Source organism: Crocuta crocuta, unplaced genomic scaffold (genome assembly GCF_008692635.1).
Source record: "Crocuta crocuta isolate KB4526 unplaced genomic scaffold, BGI_CrCroc_1.0 scaffold59-1, whole genome shotgun sequence".
Lineage (NCBI taxonomy): Eukaryota > Metazoa > Chordata > Mammalia > Carnivora > Hyaenidae > Crocuta > Crocuta crocuta.
The window spans coordinates 2,486,377-2,512,488 of NW_027551579.1; the positions used below are offsets into that span (position 1 = coordinate 2,486,377).

Sequence of the window (26,112 nt, forward strand, 5' to 3'; positions counted from 1 at the left end):
CTTTTATATTATACTCTGTATGGAGTATAATACGGCTCAAGCTAAGTCCTAAGCATGTTCCCTGTGGTGGGGCATTGAGAACACAGGCCGAGCCCTGAAGAAGGACCTGAGAGCTCCTTGCTCTGAGGTAACAGGCACTGAAGGATGGACCACATGGAAGGCCTGTAGGCAGAGACTTCTGATACTCTGTTTTGCTCTGAAGTAGAAGAAATAGTCATGTTCTGATCTTAAAGGACTGAGAAGCAGTGATAAGACAGACAAAGGAGAGAAGATTGGAAATAGCTGCCTTGGGTCAAGAGAGGGGGAGCCAGCGGAAGACACACCGGGTCTCACGGAGTTCCAAAGCCCAGGGTGACCTGGTTGCTGTGGCTGCTATAACCAGTGGAAATCTGGCCGCCATTGTCATCCCGTTCTTTCCCTGAACATGGTTCATTTCTACGTGTGTTTCTCTAGCTCTCAGTTTGCCAACTAATGTGGAGGATGTTTGCCCGAACATACCATCTTTGGAGAAACTCATGGAAGAAATCGTGGAATTAGCCGAGTCCGGGATTCGCTACACGCAGATGCCACATGTCATGGAAGTCATACTGCCCATGCTTTGCAGCTACATGTCTCGTTGGTGGGAGCACGGACCTGAAAGTAATCCCGAGAGGGCCGAAATGTGCTGTACAGCCCTGAGCTCAGAGCACATGAACACACTCTTGGGGAATATACTGAAGATCATATATAATAACCTGGGAATTGATGAGGGAGCCTGGATGAAGAGGCTGGCAGGTAAGAATTGGAAAGGAATGCACCCCTTGAATTTGTTTCATTTCCAAAAGTCCATGAAACAACAGAAGACTAGGGATGCCTGTCTGGCTTGGTCAGTAAAGCATTTGGCTCTTGATCCTCGTGGGGTCATGAGTTCGAGCCCCATGTTTGGTGTAGAGATTACCTAAGTAAATAAAGTTTTTAAAATAAAAATAAGTACAGAAGACTAGAATTTTCCTGTCTTAGGCTTCATTAATATTTTCTTTTGTGCTGAAAAAATCTTAAAAATATTATTATTTTTATCATGCTGTTTAAAAAAATGTAGTTGAATCAGGCATTAGGTGACTTGTCATATTGGTACAACTTTTTAAGTAAGTAAACATTTTCCTGATTGGACAGTCTCTGTAAGACTAATCTGTATATGCAGCAGTAAGACTAATGGTTCTGTAGACAGAGACGGGCATAAAACTGGAATTTGAAACAACCTCCTTTTAGTGATTCATCTTATCAGGAGTGAGGGGGAGGGTAATGTAAAGTCAAGAATTTACATTTGTTTGTCTGTCATTGCACTGTTCACCTTGGACAATGCGAAGCAACTCCTAGAATGAACAGATGGGTGTTTACAGAATTGAATTTAGAAATAAATAAATGTCCTGTGCATTCTGAGTCTCCCCGTAGGACAAGGATGTGGAAGCCAACAAGGGACGGCTGTATGTCATCCCGTAATTATTCAGTGGTGCATATTCCTTGTAAAGAAAGAGCCAGAAGAACCTTTTCCATTTGGGGATTTTTTTCTTTTTGTGAAAATAATTAATTTACAAAGTGAATGAACATGGTTTTGTTTTTTGGGGTTTTTTTTTTCTGTTCCAAATTAGCTGCTGCTTAAAAAAAACAACAACAACAACAACAAGAAAGCACATCGAATTCAATTCAGTAATCATTTTTGAACAGCAACTGTGTAATTAGGTTTAGGACTAGAAAAATGAGTGAGGCATGGGCTGAATCTTGAAAGAAGCCATGTGCTGGGGGGAGGGGGCATGGGCGGGGCAAAATCCTGCTACAATTGTAATTATAGTCTGTCTTCTTTTTAATGACTGTTGATGCAGAGCAGAATATTAATGTCTGTCTTCAAACAGTATTTTCGCAGCCCATTATAAATAAAGTGAAACCTCAGCTCCTGAAAACTCATTTCTTGCCATTAATGGAGAAACTCAAGAAAAAGGCAGCAATGGTGGTGTCGGAGGAGGACCATCTGAAAGCTGAGGCCAGGGGGGATATGTCCGAGGCAGAACTTCTCATTCTCGACGAGTTCACCACTCTGGCCAGAGATCTCTATGCCTTCTACCCGCTCTTGATTAGATTTGTGGACTATAACAGGTACAGTGTTCACAAGTGATTAGTTCCCTGATTTAGTCGTGACCTTTCCGGGCTCATATGTCCTGATGGAATGGCTGCATTCGCTTGGCGATGAGCTTGTCAGTGACTGTGACATGACCAAATGTTTATAGACAAGGTGATTTTCACCAGGCATCTCAAGATTACAGTGGGAGACCACATGCTGGAGTAGTCTACCTTCTGTAAGTAAAAGTTAGCAGTTTGACAGTTATAATATTTAAAATGTTTTAAGTGTAAAACGAATGTACTCTGGCCATTTAGGAGCTCTGTGGGAGCACACTCACCCTTAGTTTACTTGGTTTCAAATTTAACATTAACTGGGTGATTTTTTTTTAAGTTTATTTATTGTGAGAGCGAAAGCGAGAAAGCGAGGGAGAGAGACAGACAGAAGTATGAGCAAGGGAGGGGGATAGAGAGGAAGAGAGAGAATCCCAGCTCAGCCCATTGTGGGGCTCAGTCTCATGAATCATGAGATCATTGCCTGAGCCAAAATCAAGAGTCGGACACTTAAGAGACTAAGCCCCCAGGCACCCCTGAGTGGGTGATTAAAAAAAAAAAAAGGGACAATCAACTCAAAGGTGTAACTGAGAAACCGCTTTATTTATTATGTGATCCAGGGCAAAGTGGCTGAAAGAACCTAACCCTGAAGCAGAGGACCTTTTCCGCATGGTGGCTGAAGTGTTTATTTACTGGTCCAAATCCCACGTGAGTAGAAAAATACTGATTCCTGTTTGGTTTATGTGAAGGACTTTCAAGATTTCAACCTATTTTCCAGTCCATTTAGTAAATACCTGTGACTGTGTTTCTCAGGTTTGCCTCCTAGATGTCACTTCACCGCTGTGGGTAGAGGACACATTTCCCTCAGTAGTTTGAAGTACTATAAACCTTCATTTGAGTTTGGTAATTTATATTTTTAAAAAATCACTGGGGGTTTTTAGTTGCACTCCATAAACACCTTTTTTCTGTTTGCCCCTAAATCTTAGGCTAACATGGACACAGGGATGTGGCATTTTCTCTAGGCTTCCTTCCTGTAGGCATTGAGCTGAGCCCCCCAGGAGCACGCATGATGCCTAGTCTGAGAAACGCTGAGATGGACTTGTGTCATTCAATCACAGTCACTTGTTGACTTATTAAAGATACTACTTCTTTAAGTTTCTACAGGAGTTTAGTTTCACGTACATGTTAGAATAAAATACAGCCCCTGCTTAGAATCCTGTTAATAGAATTCATAACGTACATCTTCAGTGTATCTTCACTATTTTGTATGCTGCAAGTAGAACTATATGTACTTAAGTCTGAAAAAGGTTTTACTAATAAGAACTCAAAAAGCATTCTATAATTATTTTTAATAACTCACAGAAAATGTGTTAAGTGAACATTTATCATTGTCCCAGATTATTTCAACATCTTAGAATTTTTGTATCAGTTATGATTGTGTGGCACTTTGTGAATGTGAGAGTCCAAGAACGTAAAAAATCTCAATCCCCGTTTCATTATTTGAGGTGACTTCCTTGTTTATTTTATCAGATTGTTCTACAGATCCTGTTATTTTGGAAATGTCATATTTTTTAAAAAATAAAATTTTCCGGCTTAATGTCTCGGATAATGCACAATATGTGTTGCCTACCTCTGAGGACTTTCTCAAACTTGATATCGAAATGTATATAAAAACATCATTAAAAAATATAAGCACATTAAAATAATATATGAAAAATGGCCTTTTTAACATATGCATTTGTATTTTCACATTGACTTTCATTTTCTGTGATGCCTGAAATTCTTTTAGGTCTTTATGTTCCTCTAGATAAAAGCAAATGATTTCTCATCCTAAGTAACTCATGTTGAGGGGTGCATTCTATGGTTCAGGGTGCTTTTGAAGGACTGTTTGAAATCCAGAGCCCAGGACTGAATCACTTAAGAAAACTAAAACCTGCATATTTTCCCTTGAAGAACAGAGATTCTTCAACTTCATCAAGCACCAAAATACCAAAAAGGCTTCTTTAAATTTATATGCAAGAGAAAATTTTGGAACAAGTATTTGGACGAGTATTTATCACCATCAGTAGATTTTTAGATGAATGTTTGATGAAAATTTCAAGAGTAAGAAAAAATCTAAATATGTACTTTTGAATCTCATGCATATATTTTTTAATTAAAAATTTTTTAATATTTATTTTTGAGAGAGAGAGACAGAGCACAAGTAGGGGAGGGGCAGAGAGAGAGGGAGACACAGAATCTGAAGCAGGTTCCAGGCTCTGAACCGTCAGCACAGAGCCCAATGCAGGGCTCGAACTTGTGAACCTTGAGATCATAACCTGAGCTGAAGTCGGATGCTCTTCATTCTCAGTGACTGAGTCACCAAGGTGCCCTTTGAATTTCATGGGTATATTTAAAACACAAATCTGTTAGTGTGTGTTAGATTTAAAGATGAAACTCATGAGCAGCCATATTATTTTGAATAGTAAAATTAGAAGGTTAATGTAAGCTGAAGGAAAGTTGAAGCTTAGTCTTTTTACTGTCCTTCACACAAAATCTTTCAGTATTTTGATTAGTTATCAAATTGATTATTATTATTGTTAACCAATTATTAACATTGCTTACTAGGACATTATTTTATTTGGGTTTTGCTCATCCAGAAAAGAAAGAAACTGGGGCACCTGGGTGGCTCAGTAAGTTAAGCGTCCAACTTTGACCGAAGTCATGATCTCACAGTTCGTGAGTTTGAGCCCTGTGTCAGGCTCTTTGCTGACAGCTCAGAGCCTGGAGCCTGCTTCGGAGTCTGTGTTTCCCTCCCTCTCTGACCCTTTCTTGCTCATGTGCTATCTCTCTCAAAAATAAATAAACATTAAAAATTTTTTTAATTTAAAATAGAAGAGGAAGAAGGCATGTAGACAGATTGTTAATTTCTCTTGTGTTTGCTTTCTTTACTACCACTCCTTAAACAGCTGACTTTGCCTGTGTTCTTATGCTTCTGAATTGAACATAAATAAAATAATGTTAATAGCATTTGAAAAAGTACATAAAATATTGGACAGAATGGAAAGTTGCATCATAGTTGTACATGCCTTGTGTTTCTTCCAAGAAACAGTCTATGCTTTTCGCCAACTACATTGGGATTTGAAACTCATTCTAACCCTTGGTAGGTGTGTGACTTTGGTACTTAAAATATTCTGGACCTCATTTTTCCCACCTTTGAAGCATTACATATTTACATCTATTTCCCAGAATTGTTGCCTCAAGCCAGCACCCTCATTGTATATATAACAAATATTTACTCCCTTTCTTCTTAAATCTGTATCAAATTGCTGCTTCTCTTTGTAGAGACTTTTGGGCCCTGTGTAACCTCTTGATTACATGGGTTTCTTATCTGTGTGGTTTTAACTGAAATTTTCTTTGCAACTTCTCAGAATTTCAAAAGAGAGGAGCAGAACTTCGTGGTACAGAATGAAATCAACAATATGTCTTTCCTTATTACCGACACCAAGTCAAAGATGTCAAAGGTATTTCTATAATCTGTTGTACTGTTCTAGAAAACGTCTACATGTAACTTCCAGTTGCTCATTTTTTTTAGATCTTTTGAAGGTATATAACTGAGATTTTATAGATTTTGTAATACTGTCAACTGATTAAACACATATGCGTACACCCAGTTTTAAGGAAACCTAGGATGTGAGTGGGTATGTTAAGAAACACAGACACAGAAATGACTGTCATGAAGGAAGAAGTTTTTACTCACTGTTTCTTAGAAACAGAAGGTATGGCATTTGGGGCGGGGGGGGGAGTGTGGCAGAGGGAACAAGGGGAAAAGGTGGGCGGGAGCCTGGATTATCATTTTTGTGGGACTGGGCAGGCAAAGCAGGGTAAGCAGCTTTCGGATTGGCTAGTTTGAATAATTTCAATGGTCTCTGGGTGTAAGGAGTGTCCCTAGCTTTAGTGTGTAGCCCTGGGGCGATTAGGGCAGATAGATCTAGGCCCAGGTGAAGGAGGTGATTGGGGGGATATAGGACCCTGGGTTGGTTGGTCGACCTATGAAAGGCATGTTTGCAGGGACGTCATTTATTATCTGTAGGAAATGACCAGCCTTGGGGATGGGTGATCAAGGATCGGCAAGACCCCAAGATATCAAAGTCTCAGAATAAAAAGACATGTTTAACACACTCACTCACCCACCTGCAAACACACACATATACACACTAGCCAGTGTAATATACATATAATTAGTTGCTACTATCTATTCATCAAAGAATGCACATCAATATATGTGCACTTATGTCCGCCAAATACACAGACATCAAAATACTTAGCTGCATTGTTTAAGAACCACATGGATGAATTCCAGATTGTCACATAGGACAAGGGGGGAATGCCTCTAGATTTTTGTTTTCTGTGTCACTCCTGTTGGAGAGGAGAGGAACTTTCCAAACACTTTAAAATCCATGCCTTTGTTGTTTGAATAAATAAGAAAATGAATATGTTACATGGGGGTAACACAGAATGTATGCTGTCACATGGCCAGAGATGCAAGATAGTGTGTCAGTCTTTACCAACCCTGTAGATTATGGGATGGAGTTTTATCGGGAGGGACACCCGTTCCACTGAACCCCAGGAGTGACTCGTGCCTGTCACCTGCTTTGTTGGTGACCACCGGGACAGTTAAATAGCATCACTCAATGCTCCTGGTCTTTTTTAGAGTTTTAAATGCCATGTATTTGACACGATCACACATGAGCTAAAAACTAAGGGTAACTGAAGCTTTGCATGCCTACGCTGTCTCTCCGACTACGGTAGGCTCTTTGTGTGTCATATGTGTTTAATCAGTTAACAATATTACAAAATCTATAAAATCTCAGTTATATACCTTCAAAGGCCAAAGGGGTCAGTGTTCACTTTGGGAGGATGGCGGTGATTCTGGTGTGTCTCGAAACTGGAGATGAGTGAAAAGTCCTAAGAGCAGAAGTTTGCACATCCTTACAGAGACATCTTCTCCCCCTTCTTCCTCACTGTAGTGCAGTGATTCTCAAAGCATACACTCAACGTGCTGTGTGCATCCTGTAAGCAACACCGGGGCATCTGTACACATTGACTAAGAGTAACATTTACTCCCATTTGCAGCGAAAAAATGCAAAATAATGGATAGAAGCCTCTTAATGCCTCCCCAGATATTCTCAAACCTCTCAGTTTTTACCATATGACTGATGTCATTCTGAGACAAGATAATGTAACAAATAACAGCGATATTGATGAGTATTTAGAAATTAGTAGTCATGCTTCGCCTCTGTGTTTTTATGTCTCAGTGTATATTTATTTATTTTGAGAGAGAGAGAGAGAGAGCAAGTGAGCGAGCATGTGTGTGCATGAGCAGGAAGGGGGCAGAGAGAGAAGGAGAGAGAAAATCCCAAGCAGGCTCCATGCTGTCAGCTCACCCAAGAGAGGCTCAGTCTCACAAACTATGAGATCATGACCTGAACAGAAATCAAGAGTCAGATGCATAACCAAATGAGCCACTCAGGTGCCCCTACTGTTTCTGGTTTAAAAGAATCATGATGTCTTTGTGTTTCAGCATTTGGACAGATTTGAGTCACTGTATTGGCCAAAGTAGCATCATGATTCTACTTTCATCATATCACTGAGGTGCTCTGCTAACCCCCGATGGCACGGAGGGCCCAAATATGGGATGTTGTCAAGGGATGAGTAACATCTTTCCCAAAAGCCATACTGTTCAGGTCTAGTGCCATGAATGGGTAACAGGAGGGTAGCCGTGGGTCTTTCCTTGGAAGCTGAGATGGATTGAGAGGTGTTCCCCCATGCAGTGCTGGGAACAGAATGACGCAGAAGGCTTCAGGGATTCCTCTGACAAAGCCTCAAACCGTCTGCCTGAAACATCACAGTGACCTATAGATCCACTCCCCCAGCATCTGGAAGGAGAAAGAAACTCTTTTGAATGGAGATTCAAATCCAAATACAAACCAAACAAGAAATTGTCATGTATCAGTCTTCAAGCAGGCATCTAGGCAGCAATGATTACTATTTGTATGAGGTATCATTTCTTTTTTTTTTAAGCTTATTTTATTTATTTTGAGAGAGAGCGAGTACATGTGAGTGGGGCAGAGAAAGAGGGAGAGAGAGAGAATTCCAAGCAGGCACTTCACCACCAGCACAGAGCCTGACGTGGGCCTTGAACCCATGGACTATGAGATCATGACCTGAGCCACAATCAAGCATTGGACATTTAAGCGACCGAGCTACCCAGGGGCCCCTAGAGTACCATTTCTAAAACTAGAAGATAATACAGAAAACAGAGACCTACAGATAAAATATGGAAGTAGATGATTGAAGTCAGCAGACCAATTAGGAATATGGCAATCTGGGATTGAGAACCTCATTTTGAATTAAGACATATGTAGCCCATAAGGCAGAGAGAGGCCAGTGCATGTGAAATTGTCCTTAATGCTCTTAGGAGGGGGGGCCGCCCATGTGGGACATGGAAACCCTGCTGTGCCTTCCTCTGAAGTGTGGGCAGTGGTGTTGTCTCTGCAGCAAGTGCCTCTTAGTGCACTTCACCCAGTTGTGAACATGTAGGTTGGTGAGTGCTCACTTTCAGTGAGGCCCATCTCCTCCTGCCCCTTCTCTCACTGTTAGCTCTCGGTTACCACAGGGCCCTGAGCCCTTTGGGCGGTCGCCCCTGTGACTTCTTTTAGACTGAACCTTCTACAAGGGCAGGGAACATATTTTATTCACATGGGGACACTGAAGCTCAGTGCAGTACTTGGTGCATAATTAATTAATATGGATACTTGGTGCTACTTAATTAATATGGATAAATGAAATTAAAATTTGACTTTAAGGAGTTCGACCTTTGGTCCTTATGGGCATTTGCAGGTGTCTTATTTTAAGTATTGTTTTTCAAAACTCACTGTTGCATTGGTACAAAACATACAATGTTGCATCACTATATGGCTAGCATTGCTGAAGTTTTTAATTTCGTAATTTGTTTTAAAAACATGCAGGGACGCCTGGGTGGCTCAGTCAGTTAAGCATCTGACTTCAGCTCAGGTCAGTTAAGCGTCTGACTTCAGCTCAGGTCACGATCTTGCAGTTCAAGAGTTCAAGCCCCATGTCAGTCTCTGCACCGGGAGTTGAGCTTGCATGGGATTCTCTCTCTCCCCCTCTCTCTCTCTCTCTGCCTCCTCCCCCACTTGTACTCCATCTGTCTCTCAAAATAAATAAACTTAAAAATAAACACCAAAAATCCCATATACAGAAACCGTCTGTTATAAACTTTGTTAGTTTGTTGATGTGGAAAAGCAATAGTGGGATTTGCCTGTTAGTGTTACAGAATTGTACCCTATTTTTTCTTAAGATTTCAGTTCCTGTTGAAATGTAGCTCCTTGCCTTAGTTGTTTAAAGCTAGGCACACTATCTTTTCCAGCTTTGTTAAAATACAATTGGCATATAACATTGTGTAGTGTCAGGTGAACAAGTCAGCAAGATATTGACTTGATACACTTTTTTTTTTAATTTTTTAAGCTTATTTTTAAAAATTTTTAACATTTATTTATCACTGAGAGACAGAGCATGATCATGGGAGGGGAGGGGTGGAGAGAGGGAGAAACACAGAATCTGAAGCAGGCTCCAGGTTTTGAGCTATCAGCACAGAGCCCAACACGGGCTCGAACTCACAAACTGCGAGATCATGACCTGAGCCAAAGTTGGACACTCAACCGACTGAGCCACCCAGGTGCCCCTAAAGTTATTTTTTAGAGAGGAGACAGAGCACAAGGAGGTGAGGGGCAGAGAGGGAGGGAGACACAGAACCTGAAGCAGGATCCACGCTCTGAGCTGTCAGCACAGAGCCCGATGTGAGGCACGAACTTGTGAACTGGAGCCGAAGTCAGTTGCTTAATTGACTGAGCTGCCGAAGTGCCCCCTGACTTGATAAACTCCCATACTGCAACCTGATTATCATTGCACTGGTTAACACCCACATCATGTCGCATAATTACCATTTGTTTCTGTGGTGAGGACCCTTAAGATCTATTCTGTTAGAAACTGTCAGGTAGATAACACAGGATCGCTCCCTACAATCACTCTGCTGTATGTTAGATCCCCAGAACATATTTACCTTGTAATTGGATGTGTGCCCACTTTGATCATCATGTCTCTGTTGTCCCCACTTCCCAGCCCCTGGTAACCACCAGTCTCCTCTCTGTTTTTATCAATTTGGCTTTTTCAGATTCCACTTATAAGTGGTATCAGACAGTATTTGTCTTTCTCTGTCTAACTTATTTCCTTAACATAATGTATTCAAGGTTCATCCATGTTGCTGCAAATGGCAGGATTTCTTTCCTTCTGATGGCTGAATAACACTCCATTGTGTCCATATATCCTTGCGTGAATGCACAGGTTGTCTCCATTTCTTGGCTATTTTGACCAGTGCTGCAAAGAACAGGAAGGTGCAGACATCTCTTTGAGACCCTGTTTTCATTTCCTTTTGCTAACTACCCAGGAGTTTAATTGTTGCATCCTGTGGTTCTATTTTTAACTTTTGAGGAACCTCTAGTCTATACTGTTTTCAGCAGTGGCTATACCAATTTACATTCCCATCAAGAGTGAGCAAGGGTTCTTTTTTCTCCATATACTCACCAGCATTTGTTATCTCTTGTCTTTTTGATGATGGGACTCAAGTTTATAACTAATATATGTGAAATATTTTTTTAAAAAAATCAGTAAATATATATGATTTTTGTTTCCTTTGGGGAGGAACATTAGAATTTTTTTCCTGATCCTCTCTTATATTTCAGATTATTTGAGGTGAAATTGTTAGGGCTCTATTTGCTTGTCTGTGTGTGTGTGTGTGTGTGCATGCGCGCGCACATGTGTACGTGTGTGTATGTGAGAGAGAGAGAGTGATTCATGATGCCCACATAATCAGTCATGCTATTGCATATTCACCTCTGATTCGAATGTTAGGAATTGGCTGAAAATGAAAAATCCTGCAAATTCAGTAGCTTTAGCAGTTCTACTCAAATTATTGAGCAGCTCCTACGGGCAAGGCTGAGTGCTTGATTCTAAATACACGGACGGGCCCCTGGTGGCTCCTTTGGTTAAGCATCTGACTCTCTATTTCTGCTCAGGTCATGATCTCACGGGGTCATTAGATGGCACCCCGCGTCAGGTTCTGCACTGACTGTCTGCTTGGAATTCTCTCTCTTCCTCTCTCTCTGCCCCTCCCCTGCATGCATTCACTCTTTCTCTCAAAATAAATAAATAAACCTTAAAAAACTCTTTTGGGGCACCTGGGTGGCTCATTCGGTTAAGCAGCTCACTTCAGCTCAGGTCATGATCTTGTGGTTAATTAGTTCAGGCCCCGTGTCGGGCTCTGTGTTGACAACTCAGAGAGCCTGGAGCCTGCCTCAGATTCTGTGTGTCTGTCTCTCTTTGCCCCTCCTCTGCTCACGCTCTGTCTCTCTCTCCCTCTCTCTCTCAAAACTAAATTTAAAAACATTAAAAAGGAAACCCTTTAAAATAATGAATGGATGGATGGATGGATGGAAAGGAGCAGAACAAGTTTGGCCTCTGCCCTAATGGAGCTCTGTAGTTTGGGGACGAAACTGGCACAAAACAAGCAAAAAACCCAGTTGATATTGTTGTACAGGAGCAGTTGTTACAGTTGTACATGAACAGTTGATACAGTTGTATATGGGCATGTTTGATTGTAGATTTCATTTCTTTATACTGGAAGTGGACTGTATCACCTGTAGTTGCTCAAAGATGTATTGATTTCTCTTTTCACTTTATAGATTTCCTATGGTATACAATGCAAGATTCTTATTTGAGCCTAAGTAGGAGTTTATTTATGTGGTGTTTCTCAAAATTGAGAAACTTATAATTGCCCTTAGTGTTGATTTCAGTTAGTCTTATTATAGGGTCATTTAAATATCTATAAGTATCAAACCAGGTAAGTCTAAGTCCCTTGTACTTATACAACCATAAAACTAAAAATCTTGACAAGTTAAAGTCAAGAAAACCGTAACACAAACAAAATTTAGACATTAATGCATTGTATGATATTGTTTTGCTGAAGCTAAATTACCAGAATTGGATAGAAATATGGTTATAATAATTTGTGTCAATTTGTTTAATTTTTAGGATGTTGATTCCTCATTTGGGTAATTATTTTTATCACTGTGGTTTCGTTTCCTTCATTTTTAAATGAGCAAAAAGCTCATTTAAAACCACTGATCCATTATTTTTATGAGTTAATCAATTTAATAGCACAGATAATTATTCATTGGGTTTTTTCTACTAAATTTACTGAAAATAATCTCTTATGAATTGGTACAGACAAGAGCAAGATCCATGCAGTAAGTCCATTTCTTTGGAAAATGAATATAATTCTTAATTGCTATGGTTCAAATATTATAGGTTTGATATGTCAACATATACTCTCTATATATGTCATAGTAAATATGTTACATAATATTATTATTAACATGATATATAAGGTATGATTACTTCATAATGACCAAATTATTTTACTACCTAGTGTGAAAAAATTCTTTCAACAACATGTTATGATAGCAGCATGGAGAAAACAAATTATTTGTATGTTTATTTCTCTTCTGTTTTTTTCCTCAGGCTGAAACTGTTACAATATGTCATTATCGCAAAAAGATCTCCAGTATTTATTGCTACAAAGAAATGTAATGAGCACAGAGCAGTGGATATAGGACATTTATTTTAGTTTTGACATTAGCATATGCCCTGTTAATAGGAAGAATAATACTCACCACCCAGTGAAAATTAGATTTGGCATTTAAAAGTGACGCTAAGGCATGAACATAAAATTTAGCAAAATCACAAAAGAACCCTGAAGTAGCATGGCACTTCTCAGCTGTGAACAGGCCATCCAGAGATAATCCTGGATATTTATGTGACATCAATTAGTATATTACATCTGTTCCCACTAGAGAGGGGCTAATGCCCTAGGGAGACTAGTTTGAAGACTGTATAAAAGTCTAATATATTTTATAATAATTTTATATACACTGTGTGCATGTGTGTGAGAGTGTGTGTGTTTCAAACCAAGCATCTGTCAAGCAAAAGTAAATCATATATTCTTAAATTTTTCCTTATAAGCATTGAAAACTATAAAACATACAATATCAGAAATTACTATGGACTTTTTATGTATCCATCTGTTTCTCTAAAATCACCGTTTGCATTTTCCTTTTAAAAGCATATAGAAAGTACACCAGTGAATTGTAATGACCTGGGAATATGAGAGTAGGACTTAAAATTAGCAAGAAATGTTAAGAAAGAGAGGATACGTAGTCTCAAAAATAGGGACCAAAGAAAATAAGGAAGATAGAACCACTATCAGGTTAGAAGAGGTTCCTAGTTCTTCTTCTTCTTCTTCTTCTTCTTCTTCTTCTTCTTCTTCTTTTTTTTTTAATGTTTCTTTGGTTTTGAGAGAGACAGAGCATGAGCAGGAGAGGAGCAGAGAGAGGGAGACACAGAATCCAAAGCAGGCTCCAGGCTCTGAGCTGACCTGACACAGGGCTCGAACTCACAAACCATGAGATCATGACCTGAGTGGAAGTCAGACACTTAATCCACTGAGCCACCCAGGTACCCTGAGGTTCCCGGTTATGAGTGTGGGAAAAGCAGTCATTGACTTTAACCCTTGGCTTTGTCCCACAGGCCGCTGTCTCTGATCAGGAAAGGAAGAAAATGAAGCGTAAAGGAGATCGGTACTCCATGCAGACCTCTCTCATTGTGGCAGCTCTGAAGCGATTACTGCCCATTGGGTTGAACATCTGTGCCCCTGGGGACCAGGAGCTCATTGCTCTGGCCAAAAACCGGTTTAGTATGGTAAGTTTCCTGTTCATACCGGTGGTAATGCTCACTTGACCTCCAGAATCAAATGTTTAGACTCCTTTTTCTCACTGGTCTGTGTCAAGATTTCATTTCCATTAGATGTTTTATTAAGCAGTTTTTCTGTGTAAGCTCTCATGCTCAGATACAAAGACTGCCCATTTTGGGGAGGGGGGGCTGTTTTTTATTTCTAAATTATGTTAATCATCTCCAGGCAATATTCCAAAACCCAATAGAAAAGATGCAAACAAGTTGCTGGTAGTGAAAAAAAACATGGATTTCATATGAACTCCTATATAAAATTTGTTATGAGAAGTATATTCAATTTCAGGAGGGACAATTTTTCAATGTGAGAAGCATCATGGACTGTGCTGATCATGGTTGGATAAGGTGTTGACTTTTAAATCAGTAGCAGCTCTTCTCCTTTGCAAGTATCAAGATTTCAGTTCTCAAGATTTCTTTATGGCCTCTGTATTTTCTCTTGGCTACCCAGATGCAATTTTTCAAAAATACACAGTGGGATTATTATTTTATATTTATGTAAATGGGAGGACATATTCTTTTTCCCCCATTCCCACACTGAAGCACCTCTCTGAATATCCAGACTTGGATACCCTGAGATAAGCAAATTGAGGGGAAATTATTGTCAGCGTGGGCTGCACGGACACAATTCTGGTGATGGTGGTTCTAGTATTTGATTCTCAGGGTATTTCCTTGTTGTTACTGGATCACGGGGAGGTAGTATTAAGTGCCAAAATTACTTTTGGAAAGTTCAGAGAATGATGGAGACGTACTTCCATTTGATCCCAAGGGAACACATTTCTGCCCCCACTTCTTGTGAACCGGAAATTCCGTTTCATTGAGTCGTAAGGCACCTATTGTAGAGTGGAAGTAAGTTATTATCTTGTTTCCAGTTCACAGCAGTATAAAGAAATGATCTGAAAAGGAACCCCCCACATTTGTGGCGTGTATAGAAACCCTATAAATAAATAGCTTTGGGCAGACATATACTATTTCAAAAGAGGCTAGAGTTATTTCTATTGACCTGTGACAGTTGATGCGTTAATGGTAAGACTTCTTTTAGGTAACATTTATTTCTTGACAGAAAGACACTGAGGATGAAGTACGAGATATAATCCGCAGTAATATTCATTTACAAGGCAAGGTAAGCCAAATTTAAGCACGAGTAGTGTTTATGAATTTAGTGAATCTCTCTTTAGAATGGTATTACAAATAATGTTACTTTAGCAATTCAAAGAGTAAAAATATATTATTTTAATCAGTCTTTATTCTACTTGCAAAACTCTTGGTATTAAAGACTCTTAAGATAAAAAAAATAAAGACTCTTAAGATAACAAGTGATGTATTTTATTTATTTACTTTAAAAATTTAAAAGTAGACCATCAAAGATTTTCACACTTTGAAAAAAGTTATGTCATCATTTGAAATAAAGGTTGGAAATTTCCTTCATTAGCTGAGTATAAGGACTTTTAGGACATGAAGACAGATGTCCATAAGAATGTGAACTTTTTCACTAGCATCAAGAAGTTAAATATGTTTATTTAGAAGTCATTAATACATAGGAGATATTAAGACTTCCTGTAATAGGAACAGATGAATAAATGAATTTACCTAGGGAGATGAAGGAAAACATAAGTGTGGATTTAAAAAAAATGCTAGAAGTACTTTTTGTACTACTTTGTAGTACAATTATTTGGAAATTTTTTCATACTAAGGGATAAATTGTTCATTTGTTTACAGAAGCTATTATGTAGTGTCAGAAGTCTAGCAATTTGTTATTTTCATTCAGCCTATTTACTTTCATTCTGGTGTCCCTTCTGTGAATTTTTTCAATTATGACAGTGTCCAAATGTCAACAAATAGTGACTACGGCATAATGTTTGTTTTTCTGGGTATTAAAATGTTTCTTTCCAAAATCAAAATGATATTCTTCTTTTAACACTTATGACCACAATGTGATAAAGGTGAAACATCCCTGTTCACTCTTCACAAGGCACGGATATTGACTTAGAGCAGATTTCATTTGCACCTTGATGTGTAATTACTCATATTATTTAGTAATAACTTGTCCAGAACAGATGAATTCCTTTTAGAGTTCGATCTCGTCTCAGATTGCAAAATGCTTCTGAATATTTTAAAATGTACTAATAAAGCCCCTTCCTGAACCTACAGTGAGGGGTTTATGCTTCATGCCTGGGTGTTCGAGGAGGTCATGTACTCCCTGCAAGGGTCTCAAGATCCCGGGACTCGAGACCACACTTTGAGAAACATGGTCTAGGACAACCATTTCTGAGCAGAGATAGGAGATGTTCAGTACCTCTAAAGGAAAGTTCTATGCTCTTCTCAGGAAATAAATTAAAAAGGTTGTCTTGAAGAAGCAGAAGGAAATTCTTCTATGGTGTTGTAGAGGTTACTTGCAGTAGTACTAAGGGCAATTTATGTTGTGTATTGGGGAGTCAGAGAGAGAGAGGAGAGCAGAGAAGGAAACACATTTATGATCAACATTTCACTTACAAATGAGGGATATCTGAAAATAAAGCAGTAATGAATACACTTCCTTTTTAACATTTCAGTCTATACTTGTTTTGCGGGGGAGTCAGGCACACATATTATGGAGACATACGGACTTACAGAAGATGAATTCTTTAATTCCTATCACCTCCTTGAATATATTGCCTTGAAATTGTAAGACTGGTCATCCTGGAGGCCAGAAGGAGTAATTTTATATGAGAAAAAATAAAGATGGTACTTATTTTACCAAATATAAGTAAAAATGTGTATTTCTATCCCGAAGTACCAAACGTAGTCCTCAGATCAAGAAAGTATATGGAGGAAAAGCATTTTGTTTTATCAAAGGACAATGGTGTTTAAAAATCATTCAGTGTATAAAATTCTTTATTTGCCTCTAGATGAAAGTTATTTTTCACATGTCAAACTATGCTTTCTCAGGCTTGGAAGTTGTGAAGTTTTAGATGTTGCCCATTTACTTCTGCTTCATTACCCTCATTTTTCATAGAGACTTGAAAGGGAAAGAAACAGACGGATTACTTTGCCTAATTGTAATGACGTAGTTATTCTATATTCTTTCTTTGAAGTGATGTGATCTTTTCCCTGTAAATATGCTTGTATTTGTCAGTTTCTACAACTTTATAATGTTTTGTTTCTCAAAAACACACAGAATTCAGTTATATCTCCAACTCAGGAAATTTGACAATATTAAAAAGACTCCTTTATTGTATGATTTTATAGCCCTCCAGTGTTTTATATTTGATATCTTTGTTTCAATGAGACTAAACTGAGTTTCAGAGTCCCTATATTTATAGGGAAATGGGATCCTATATCATTCCCTATGAAAGTAAGTATGTAAATCTTTCAGTGTGTGACCGTGAAAGGGGAAGAGAAAGATAGAAGATTGCTTTGCCTACTTCCTTGCCTTGACCATATCCAGCTCATCCTTACATCCTAGGTGAAACTTCACCTGTTCAGGGGAATCTTACCAACCACGCAGGTTAGGTCCAAGCCCACAATACCTTATCTTTCTATTGAGTAGCCCTCCTCATAGTCATACATATTTAATTTTTGTCTTCCCCACCAGATGATGAGTTTCATGAATATGAGGTCTTTCTCTGTGTTGAACTCTGCATGGTGTTTTGACACTGGGCTACACTCAGTAAAGTAGGTCTTCCCTTCTTTTCATAATAACCTTGTATTTTTGAAATGTTCTCCTTTATTCTGCAGTTAGAGGATCCTGCTATCAGATGGCAAATGGCTCTTTACAAAGACTTACCGAACAGGACTGAAGATACATCGGACCCAGAGAAAACCGTGGAGAGAGTATTAGATATAGCAAATGTGCTTTTCCATCTTGAGCAGGTTAGACTCAGCATGGTTTCCATCGTATTTGCCGTAACCACATAAAACATATCAGAGATGATATCTGTGAATTTGTTAGCCATGGGCAGGCCAAAAACATGTATGTTCAGCTTATTCATTGTAAATAATATAGGATTCAGGAGTGCTTATACCTAATAAGCAAAATTTCTAAGCTTGTAATTTTTGTAGCAGCATATAGGTAATGTATTTTGGGATATCATGGCCTTTGATTTACTGTCTTTTCTCTCTCTCTCTATATATATATATGTTAATTGTGTGTATTTATCTTGAGAGAGAGCATGTGTGTATACAAGCAGGGGTGAAGCAGAGAGAGAGAGGGAGAGAGAGAATTCCAGGCAGGCTCCATGCTGTCAGCATGGTACCCAATGCGGGGCTCGCCATTAGATCATGACCTGAGCTGAAATCAAGAGGCAGATGATTAACTGACTGAGCCCCCCAGGTCCCCCAAACTTTTCTATAATTATGCAGATAAATAGGATTATATACTTAATTGTAAATCATTCTAACAAAAATTTTAGGATTTACCTGATTTCTTATTCTATGTATCATTTTTTATTACTGCTCATAACAACATGTTTGAGACACTTTCACTAGTTTAATATTTGATTTTTTTGGTTACTTGGTTCACCTTTCCTTTCATGAGAGGCATTTTTGAGTTAATTTTGTCCAAGATCAGCAATAAATACATTTAGAGAAGAGCAACGGCATTTATATTAAAACTATGGGAGAATAGTGTTTTGTACAGTTTTTCAGTCGTGTCCTATTTTAAACTGCAAAGATTATTATGTTTGATTCTCATATTCATTACCTTTGTTTAACAATTCTCAAATTGATAATAATTGAAAGAGTATCTGTAAGTGGGTTATATTTTTGTGTAAGGGAAGTACCTTCTGGCTTAGGTAAGGTATCTGCAATAGAGAGACATTGTCCCTATTCTTATTCAGCAAAATGACACCAGAGTGAGGGAGCTCACTGCGAACCCAACAGTGTGATTCCTTATTGGACCCTCATGATAGCCTTTACCTGACGTGGCAGATCTCACATTTTACAATACACATAAAATCATAAAATGGCCTGTGTCATCTCAGGAGCTTTGTCATGTAAATGCTTTTGCAGAACATATTAGCACAGCGGTAACATTTTTTCTTTGATTCATATTTTATGTTATCTGGTGATCTCCTATCCCTGCCTTGACCAGTTAAATCACATAAGGATATCACCTAATGTAATATTCTTTTAATTTCCTTCTTTGCTTACTCATGTGATCCTCAAACATTAATAACTTCTCCAGTGCCATGCAATTCATCACTATACCTGATGAGATTTAGCTAGGATACTCTTAAACCATATGACTGTTGACATGTATTTACATTGTATAAAACCAAAATACTTATAATATAATATAATATAATATAATATATGCAGCATAAAATATATAATGAACTTAATTTTTCCCTAAATCTCCCTAAATAGTAAATAAGTATAAATTATCACTCAACAGAAGACAAGACTTAAGGTAATGAAATTTTAAGTGATCTATAAAGTCCTAGAGTTTTTTTCCAGAGTTTATACATATTGAAGAAGGCTATTCAGTATCTATATAATGTCTACTAGAGAACTATTCCTGGCAGCACTGTTCCACCGTAGATTTTAATTCTTCCTAGTTTTCATGCACACACCTGGATTTGCTTGAATGCATATTAGATACATTAAATGAAGCTTACTGAAATCTGATCATGTTTTATGATAGTCACATATTACATATTGATAAATGTATCCAATCATAGTGAACGAAGTCATTTGAAGAGTAGTGAGATTCATTCTCAAAAGCAGACATTCCTTCCCTGAACATTTATTGAGCCACTGCCATGGTAGCTTTATACTTTGCAGTTTCGGGGGATTGAACGCTGTCTCTCTCCTCACATAAGTCATCCTCTAGTACAGCGTGTGGATCAATAAATATGCAATAATACAGATGTGTTGGGATGCAAAAGGTGCTGAAGAGGCTATTTAAGGGGTCCAGGCTTGATCTCGTTATGAAGTAGGTGATCCCCGTCATCTTAAAGGAGAAGTGGGAATTTTCTAGGAAAAGGTAAGGGGATCAGATTTTAGTGTAGGCAGCTATTCTACAGATGGTTAAGAACATGAGTAAAAAGAAATCATCAATTATCAAAGAATAGAAAAGAGTGGAAGATGTGCCACAAAAGGAATTCATGCCTTCAGTACCTCTATTCTAATGTTAATCTGCAACTCAGTCTTAGAGTAGTTTGTGAGGAGGACCTTCACTTGCCAAACTGAGTGCATAAGCAGTGGGCCCACAGCAAATACTTAATTTATTGCCGGTCTCAGCGACCTTTGCAATTAGTACATCTGGTAACTTTTGTACAGGAGAATAACCTGTCTCCTTGGAATTTCCTAATACTCAAACTCGAGCCAAGCTAACGCATCAGCACCTCCCACCTTTTGAACAGTGAGAAGAAAGGTATTCAAGAAGCACTTTTCGTGTATAATACATGCTCTGCCAAGTGATAAGCTTCAAGATGGCAGACACCTTCTCTTCCATGGTCACTGCCATATCCTCAGTGCCTCACTGCTTCCGTGTGTTTGTTGACTGTCACCCACGCCCATCAGAATACCTTATTCCCACAAAAAGCTACCTCGTACAGCTGGAATTTCAACATGGCACTTTAATGCACTGAGTCTAGTTGAACGATAGTGGCCCCAATTCACTTAACATAGTCACTAAGAAGAAAATTGAGGTGGACAGTTGTCAAAAACTGTTTACTAATCCTGCAGAGGGAGGACCATCAAGGAGATAAGCACTTTTCCAAAGACAAGTTGCTTCATTAAAATTTTTAAACCACTATACTCCAGACGCTCTTAATGTCTTCTTCAGGCATTATAAAATTCATATTTTGACCCTTTACTGCAAAGGATAATGGACTTTAGTTTTATTTTTTTTTTTAGCTAACGTAACATTTTTATTTCTTCCAGAAATCTACATGTATGCGCCGGAGATATTACAGTCTGGGAAGTACAGTGTTCGATTATCTAGAGACTACTAATTAATTTAGAATTACATGTTGGTTTTTTTTCTAATACTTATAATTAATCTCTTTTTCCTCTTGGAGCTCCAAACACCATTAGCTAAATAAATAGCTTGCTTGCCTCATTTACTGCAACTTTGAATTCTCATTTGTCCGTATCTAACAAAATAATTATGTATTTTAACATTTTTTGCAAAATTAAATTCTTTTCCTCACTCCTAGTAATGTGTTCCGAAGCCTTGTCATTTTCTCTCCATCCTAGTACAGTAAGGAACGGTTGAATTTTCGGTAGAATTTTCTCTGCCTCTATTCATGTTTACTGGTATAACTCTTATGATAAAATTGGTCTAAATGGCTACATAACTAAGAATAGCTTAATTTTTTTGTGTAGGCAGAAAACCTGTTTTAGAACCATAACCAGATTCTGAAAAGGCTGCAAAACGATTTTCTGTAGAATGGTTTTATATTTCTTTGATTTGAGAGATGACATAGCTTCTTACGTACACACTACTGGGGAGATACTCTATTTTGGCCAAAGAAAATGTGTAGCATTCAAATCTATTTCCAATTTAGCATTGGGTTACTTCTAGGACATGGGCTTTTCCATAATAATTGCAAGGTACTTTGGGAATTGAAATTCCAAAAGTTTTTAATCTAAAAGGCACAGTTGTTTAATACGGTATTATTGAGGCTAGCCAGAGTTTAAATATTTAATTTTTTGTGTGTATTGTTTTACCGCAGGTGGAACACCCCCAGAGGTCAAAGAAAGCTGTGTGGCACAAACTTCTGTCCAAGCAGAGGAAGAGGGCTGTGGTGGCCTGCTTCCGAATGGCTCCTTTATATAACCTGCCAAGGTCAGAATTTTTTTATGTCAGCAACAGATGAAAGTCCTTTTTTCCCTAGTAAGCTGCAGGAGTATCGTGTCTGTTTTCATAGGAGTGTGGTAGTCTGAGAGACAGATGCAGGAGAAGTCTTGGCTCTTTTGTGTAATGTTTGAATTTGTTTTTCTCTATTGGGTGATCTCAGAGAACTGCGATATGCAGCATAATTATTAAATTACTTCTAAACACCGAGGAGGATCTGCTCACATACGTAAGGCAGGGTAGGGTAATTAGGAACTCTCTCTTTGGAGCCAGACTGCCTTGATTTGAACCCTGACATGTCAGCTGATGGCTTTGTGATCATTGGTCAAGTTTCTTACCTGACTTTGTTACAGTTTTTTCTTTGCACCATGATGAGATTTGCCTCATGGAGTTGTTCAGATTATTTATTTATTTATTTATTTATTTATTTTAAGATTCAGAGTCTTTGTTTATTTTTATTTTTTTTACAAACAGTCTAATTGTCAAGTTGGTTTCCATATAACACCCAGTGCTCATCCCCACAAGTGCCCTCCTCCATGCCCATCTCCCCCCTCACCCCCCAATACCCATTAGTCCTCAGTTTGTTCTCAGCATTCAAGAGTCTCTCATGGTTTGCCTCTCTCCCTCTCCCCCACTATTTCCCCCCTTCTTCTCCCCCTTGGTCCTCCGTTAAGTTCCTCCTAATCCTCCTATACGTGCAAACATATGGTATTTGTCGTTCTCTGCCTGTTTAGATTATTTAATGGGTTGAGGTAGAGAGGGTGCTTAGAACCAAACTTAACACTATCAACTTTCATTGTTGTTTATAGTTTTTTGTGGTTATCTGTCTTGGGGAGAAGAATCAATATGGATCTAGTTTATAGAAATAAGAGAAATGGGTTTAACAGACCCTCAACCTTCTCGTAGAGCCACAGCTCTCATTCTCATTCATAGAGAAACTGGTACATTTGAGTCTGACTTGGTGGCCCAGGGACCATTTCGGCCTCCTTGCAGTTTTTCTAAGAAACTGTGCACTTGCCGCACTGAGCTTTGTATAAGTGGCCTCGTCCCCACATCTGGTAAACAGGACTCCACTCGACTGCATCTCTTTTTTTGGAGTATCTCTGACCAAACCATACCCTTCAACTCCTTGCAAATGGAGCAATTTCTCCTCTTTGTTTCCAGGATCCCCCTTTTTAAAAATTTATTTATTTTTTTACATTTATTTATTTTTGAGAGAGAGAGTGAGACAGAGCATGAGCCGGGAAGGGCAGAGAGAGAAAGAAACACAAAATTTGTTTTTTGTTTTGTTTTTACAAATAGTTTATTGTCAAATTGGTTTCCATATGACACCCAGTGCTCATCCCCACAAGTGCCCTCCTCCATGCCCATCTCCTCCCTCCCCCCAACATCCATCAGTCCTCAGTTTGTTTCTCAGCATTCAAGAGTCTCTCATGGTTTGCCTCTCTCCCTTTCCCCCACCATTTCCCCCCTTCTTCTCCCCCATGGTCCTCAGTTAAGTTCCTCCTAATCTTCCTATACAAGAAGCACAGAATTTGAAGCAGGCTTCAGGCTTTGAGCAAGTGTTCAGCACAGAGCCTGACATGGGGCTCGGACCCATGAACCGTGAGATCATGACCTGAGCTAAAGTCAGATACTTAACAGAATGAGGCACCCAGGCGCCCCTCCAGGACACTCTTAGGGACCTCTCATTGTGGGCCTGTTTGTCTCTCTGATTCAGAATTTGTGATCTTTTATTTTTTAAGTTTATTTATTTATTTTGAGAGAGAGGATTCATGTTGAGCAGGGGAGGGGCAGAGAGAGAATCCCAAGCAGGCTCTGAACTGTCACCATGGAGCCCAGTGTGGGGCTCAAACCCACGAACTATGAGATCAAGACCTGAGCCAACACCAACAGTCAGTTGTTTAACCAACTGAGCCACCCAGGCTCTTTTGAGATGCTTTAGAGTTTTATTCATTTATATCCTCAGTACCTGCAACCCTGACCTTCAGTACATCTTTGAATAAATAAATGGGTCAGGGAGTAACAAACAAAATACACACCCCTCCCCCAGCGCTCAAACAAAGCGAACAAAGAAGCTTCATACCTTCCCCTTTCAGTGAAACAGCTGGATTCCTTGCTGAGGCACTTTTACTGAGTATTAAATACATTAATTTCCCCCTCAGACCATGTGCTGCTTTTAAATTCTTTGACTCAGTTATGGTGTCAGTAATTAGTCAATAGAACATTAACCTTGAATTCATAGTCTTACTCCTTTTCTGGTCACTCTTATACAGTCACTCTCCAGATTCCATCAGATTTTTCTTGGCTCTCTTTCCACATTGTTATCCTTCCCTTTATGGCCACCCCTCTGGCTCACTTGTTTATTGCTTCATATCAGGTTGATGGCTGCAGATTCTATGTGTTTCCCTGATGTCACAGAATCTGCTGTTTCACTCTGTCATAGAACCTTTTCAAATTGTATCCTTCATTGTGGTGGTCCTCAGACCTGGTGCTTTGGGAAATACACTCAAATTCATTTAAGAAACACCCAAGCCTTAGCCTGCTGGATCAGAATTTCTGCGAGAGCTTAGCAAGTGTATTGTTTAAAAGCCACTCAGAGGGGGACCTGGGTGGCTCCGCCAGTTAAGCGTCCGACTTCGGCTCAGGTCATGATCTCACGGTTTGTGGGTTTGAGCCCCATGTCGGGCTCTGTGCTGACAGCTAACTCAGAGCCTGGAGCCTGCTTCAGATTCTGTGTCTCCCTCTCTCTCTGATCCTCCCCTGCTCATGCTGTCTCTCTCTCAGAAATAAATAAAACATTTAAAAAAAAAAAGCCACTCAGATGATTCTGTTGTATCAATGAGGTTGAGCCTATCCTTGGTCATGCCTGATCCATGCACAGGACTTTATGGTGATTTCTAGATGTTCTGGATGCACTATCAGTTCCTCTCCTTGGTTTTCCAAGCCCTTCATAAACCTATCAAACCATATGTCTCATGACTCCATAACCCCCCCCTTAGTACCATTAGGCTCAGTTCCAGAATCCAGCTCCAGCCAGGTCCAGGGATCCCTGAAGGATGGATGGTGTCAGTGAGGGAGAGATGAGAGAGCCATGAGAATCTTTCTGGTCACCAGGCAGGCATCTCTGCCTTGTCAGTTTTGGTGTCTTTATTTATAGGGAAAACATTAACATGGCATCAGAAAACGGAATTTTTACAATGGATATTTCTCTGTGATAAGATGTTTTTGGAAAATGTACGGAAATAGGTTTTACAGAAGTATTCTTGCAGAACTGCCCCAATTATAGTGAGGTTGAGTAACTAAGAAAATAACAGGGTATTCACATTTTAATAACACTAAGATTAAATCATAGGTCTGTAGATACTCTTCTCCATTCTCATCACAGCTGCCAGTGTAAGGGAAGGTGTTTGTGGAATGTAGGCCTTAGGTAAGGGACTGCTATACATCATCAGTTACCAAAGGTCTGTGTGGTAACTTACGTTCTGCCCTTATCTGTTCCTTCTCTCTAAGTTAGGCTCTTTGTCTCCAGGCAAGACTTAAGGGTCCAGTTATATGCTTTATGGCACCGGAGAGCCAACCATACCTTCAAAGAGTTTTGCTCATATCCAGTACATAGAATAGCCTCTTTGAGTGTATTTACCTTTGAGTCTAGTTTTATGATTTCTTGAATAGCTAGGGCATGAGAGACATTTTAGGTTAGCTGATTTACATGTTGAACTGTATGAACCTCTTGGACTAACGCAACTGTAGAAACAGAATTGTACACATAAAGGTCAATCTTTTATGAGTAAGGGTCATTAGCCTGTTCATAGCTCAAGGGAAAGTATAGAAGGAAACAGGACCTGCTGGAGACATGAAGTCTGTTCCCATAATCAAAAGAAGAAGTTCCCACAATAAGTTCCTTCACAGGTGCAATCATCATACCAGGGCCAGAATAAGGGGACAAGTCACTCCCGATACCGATCAACAGGGTACCTTGGGGGTCAGTGCTCAAGCAGAAATAATTGAGTGGGGTGGATATCAGTCGTCATCTGATTGGCAAGAGACCGTGCAAACTTGCTTTAACCTCACCAGGAGCTTTCTCAACTAGTGGGCTCAGAATGGCTCCCAACAGCTCAGCTTTCTTTCCATCCTATAATGATACGTCTCCTTTTCACACTTCTTATAGTCTCATATGATGTTCCCTTAAGGTCATGATTCTCTTTTATCCTTTCCTATGGTGGTGTCTTACCCATACCGCTTATCAGCTTCTTGATGAG

The 26,112-nt window shown here is 39.2% G+C and overlaps 1 protein-coding gene across 1 annotated transcript in view; it reads left to right on the forward strand.

Annotated features, from left to right (window-relative positions):
- RYR2 (ryanodine receptor 2) overlaps positions 1–26,112 on the forward strand; it is a 674,490-nt gene that overhangs the window by 553,613 nt on the left and 94,765 nt on the right. Inside the window, exons 70-78 of the mRNA XM_077751737.1 lie at positions 454–774; positions 1,890–2,130; positions 2,766–2,853; positions 5,556–5,648; positions 13,852–14,022; positions 15,131–15,190; positions 17,785–17,919; positions 20,935–20,979; positions 21,729–21,841. Coding sequence (XP_077607863.1) covers positions 454–774; positions 1,890–2,130; positions 2,766–2,853; positions 5,556–5,648; positions 13,852–14,022; positions 15,131–15,190; positions 17,785–17,919; positions 20,935–20,979; positions 21,729–21,841 — 1,267 coding nt within the window. The remainder of the gene's footprint in view (positions 1–453; positions 775–1,889; positions 2,131–2,765; positions 2,854–5,555; positions 5,649–13,851; positions 14,023–15,130; positions 15,191–17,784; positions 17,920–20,934; positions 20,980–21,728; positions 21,842–26,112) is intronic.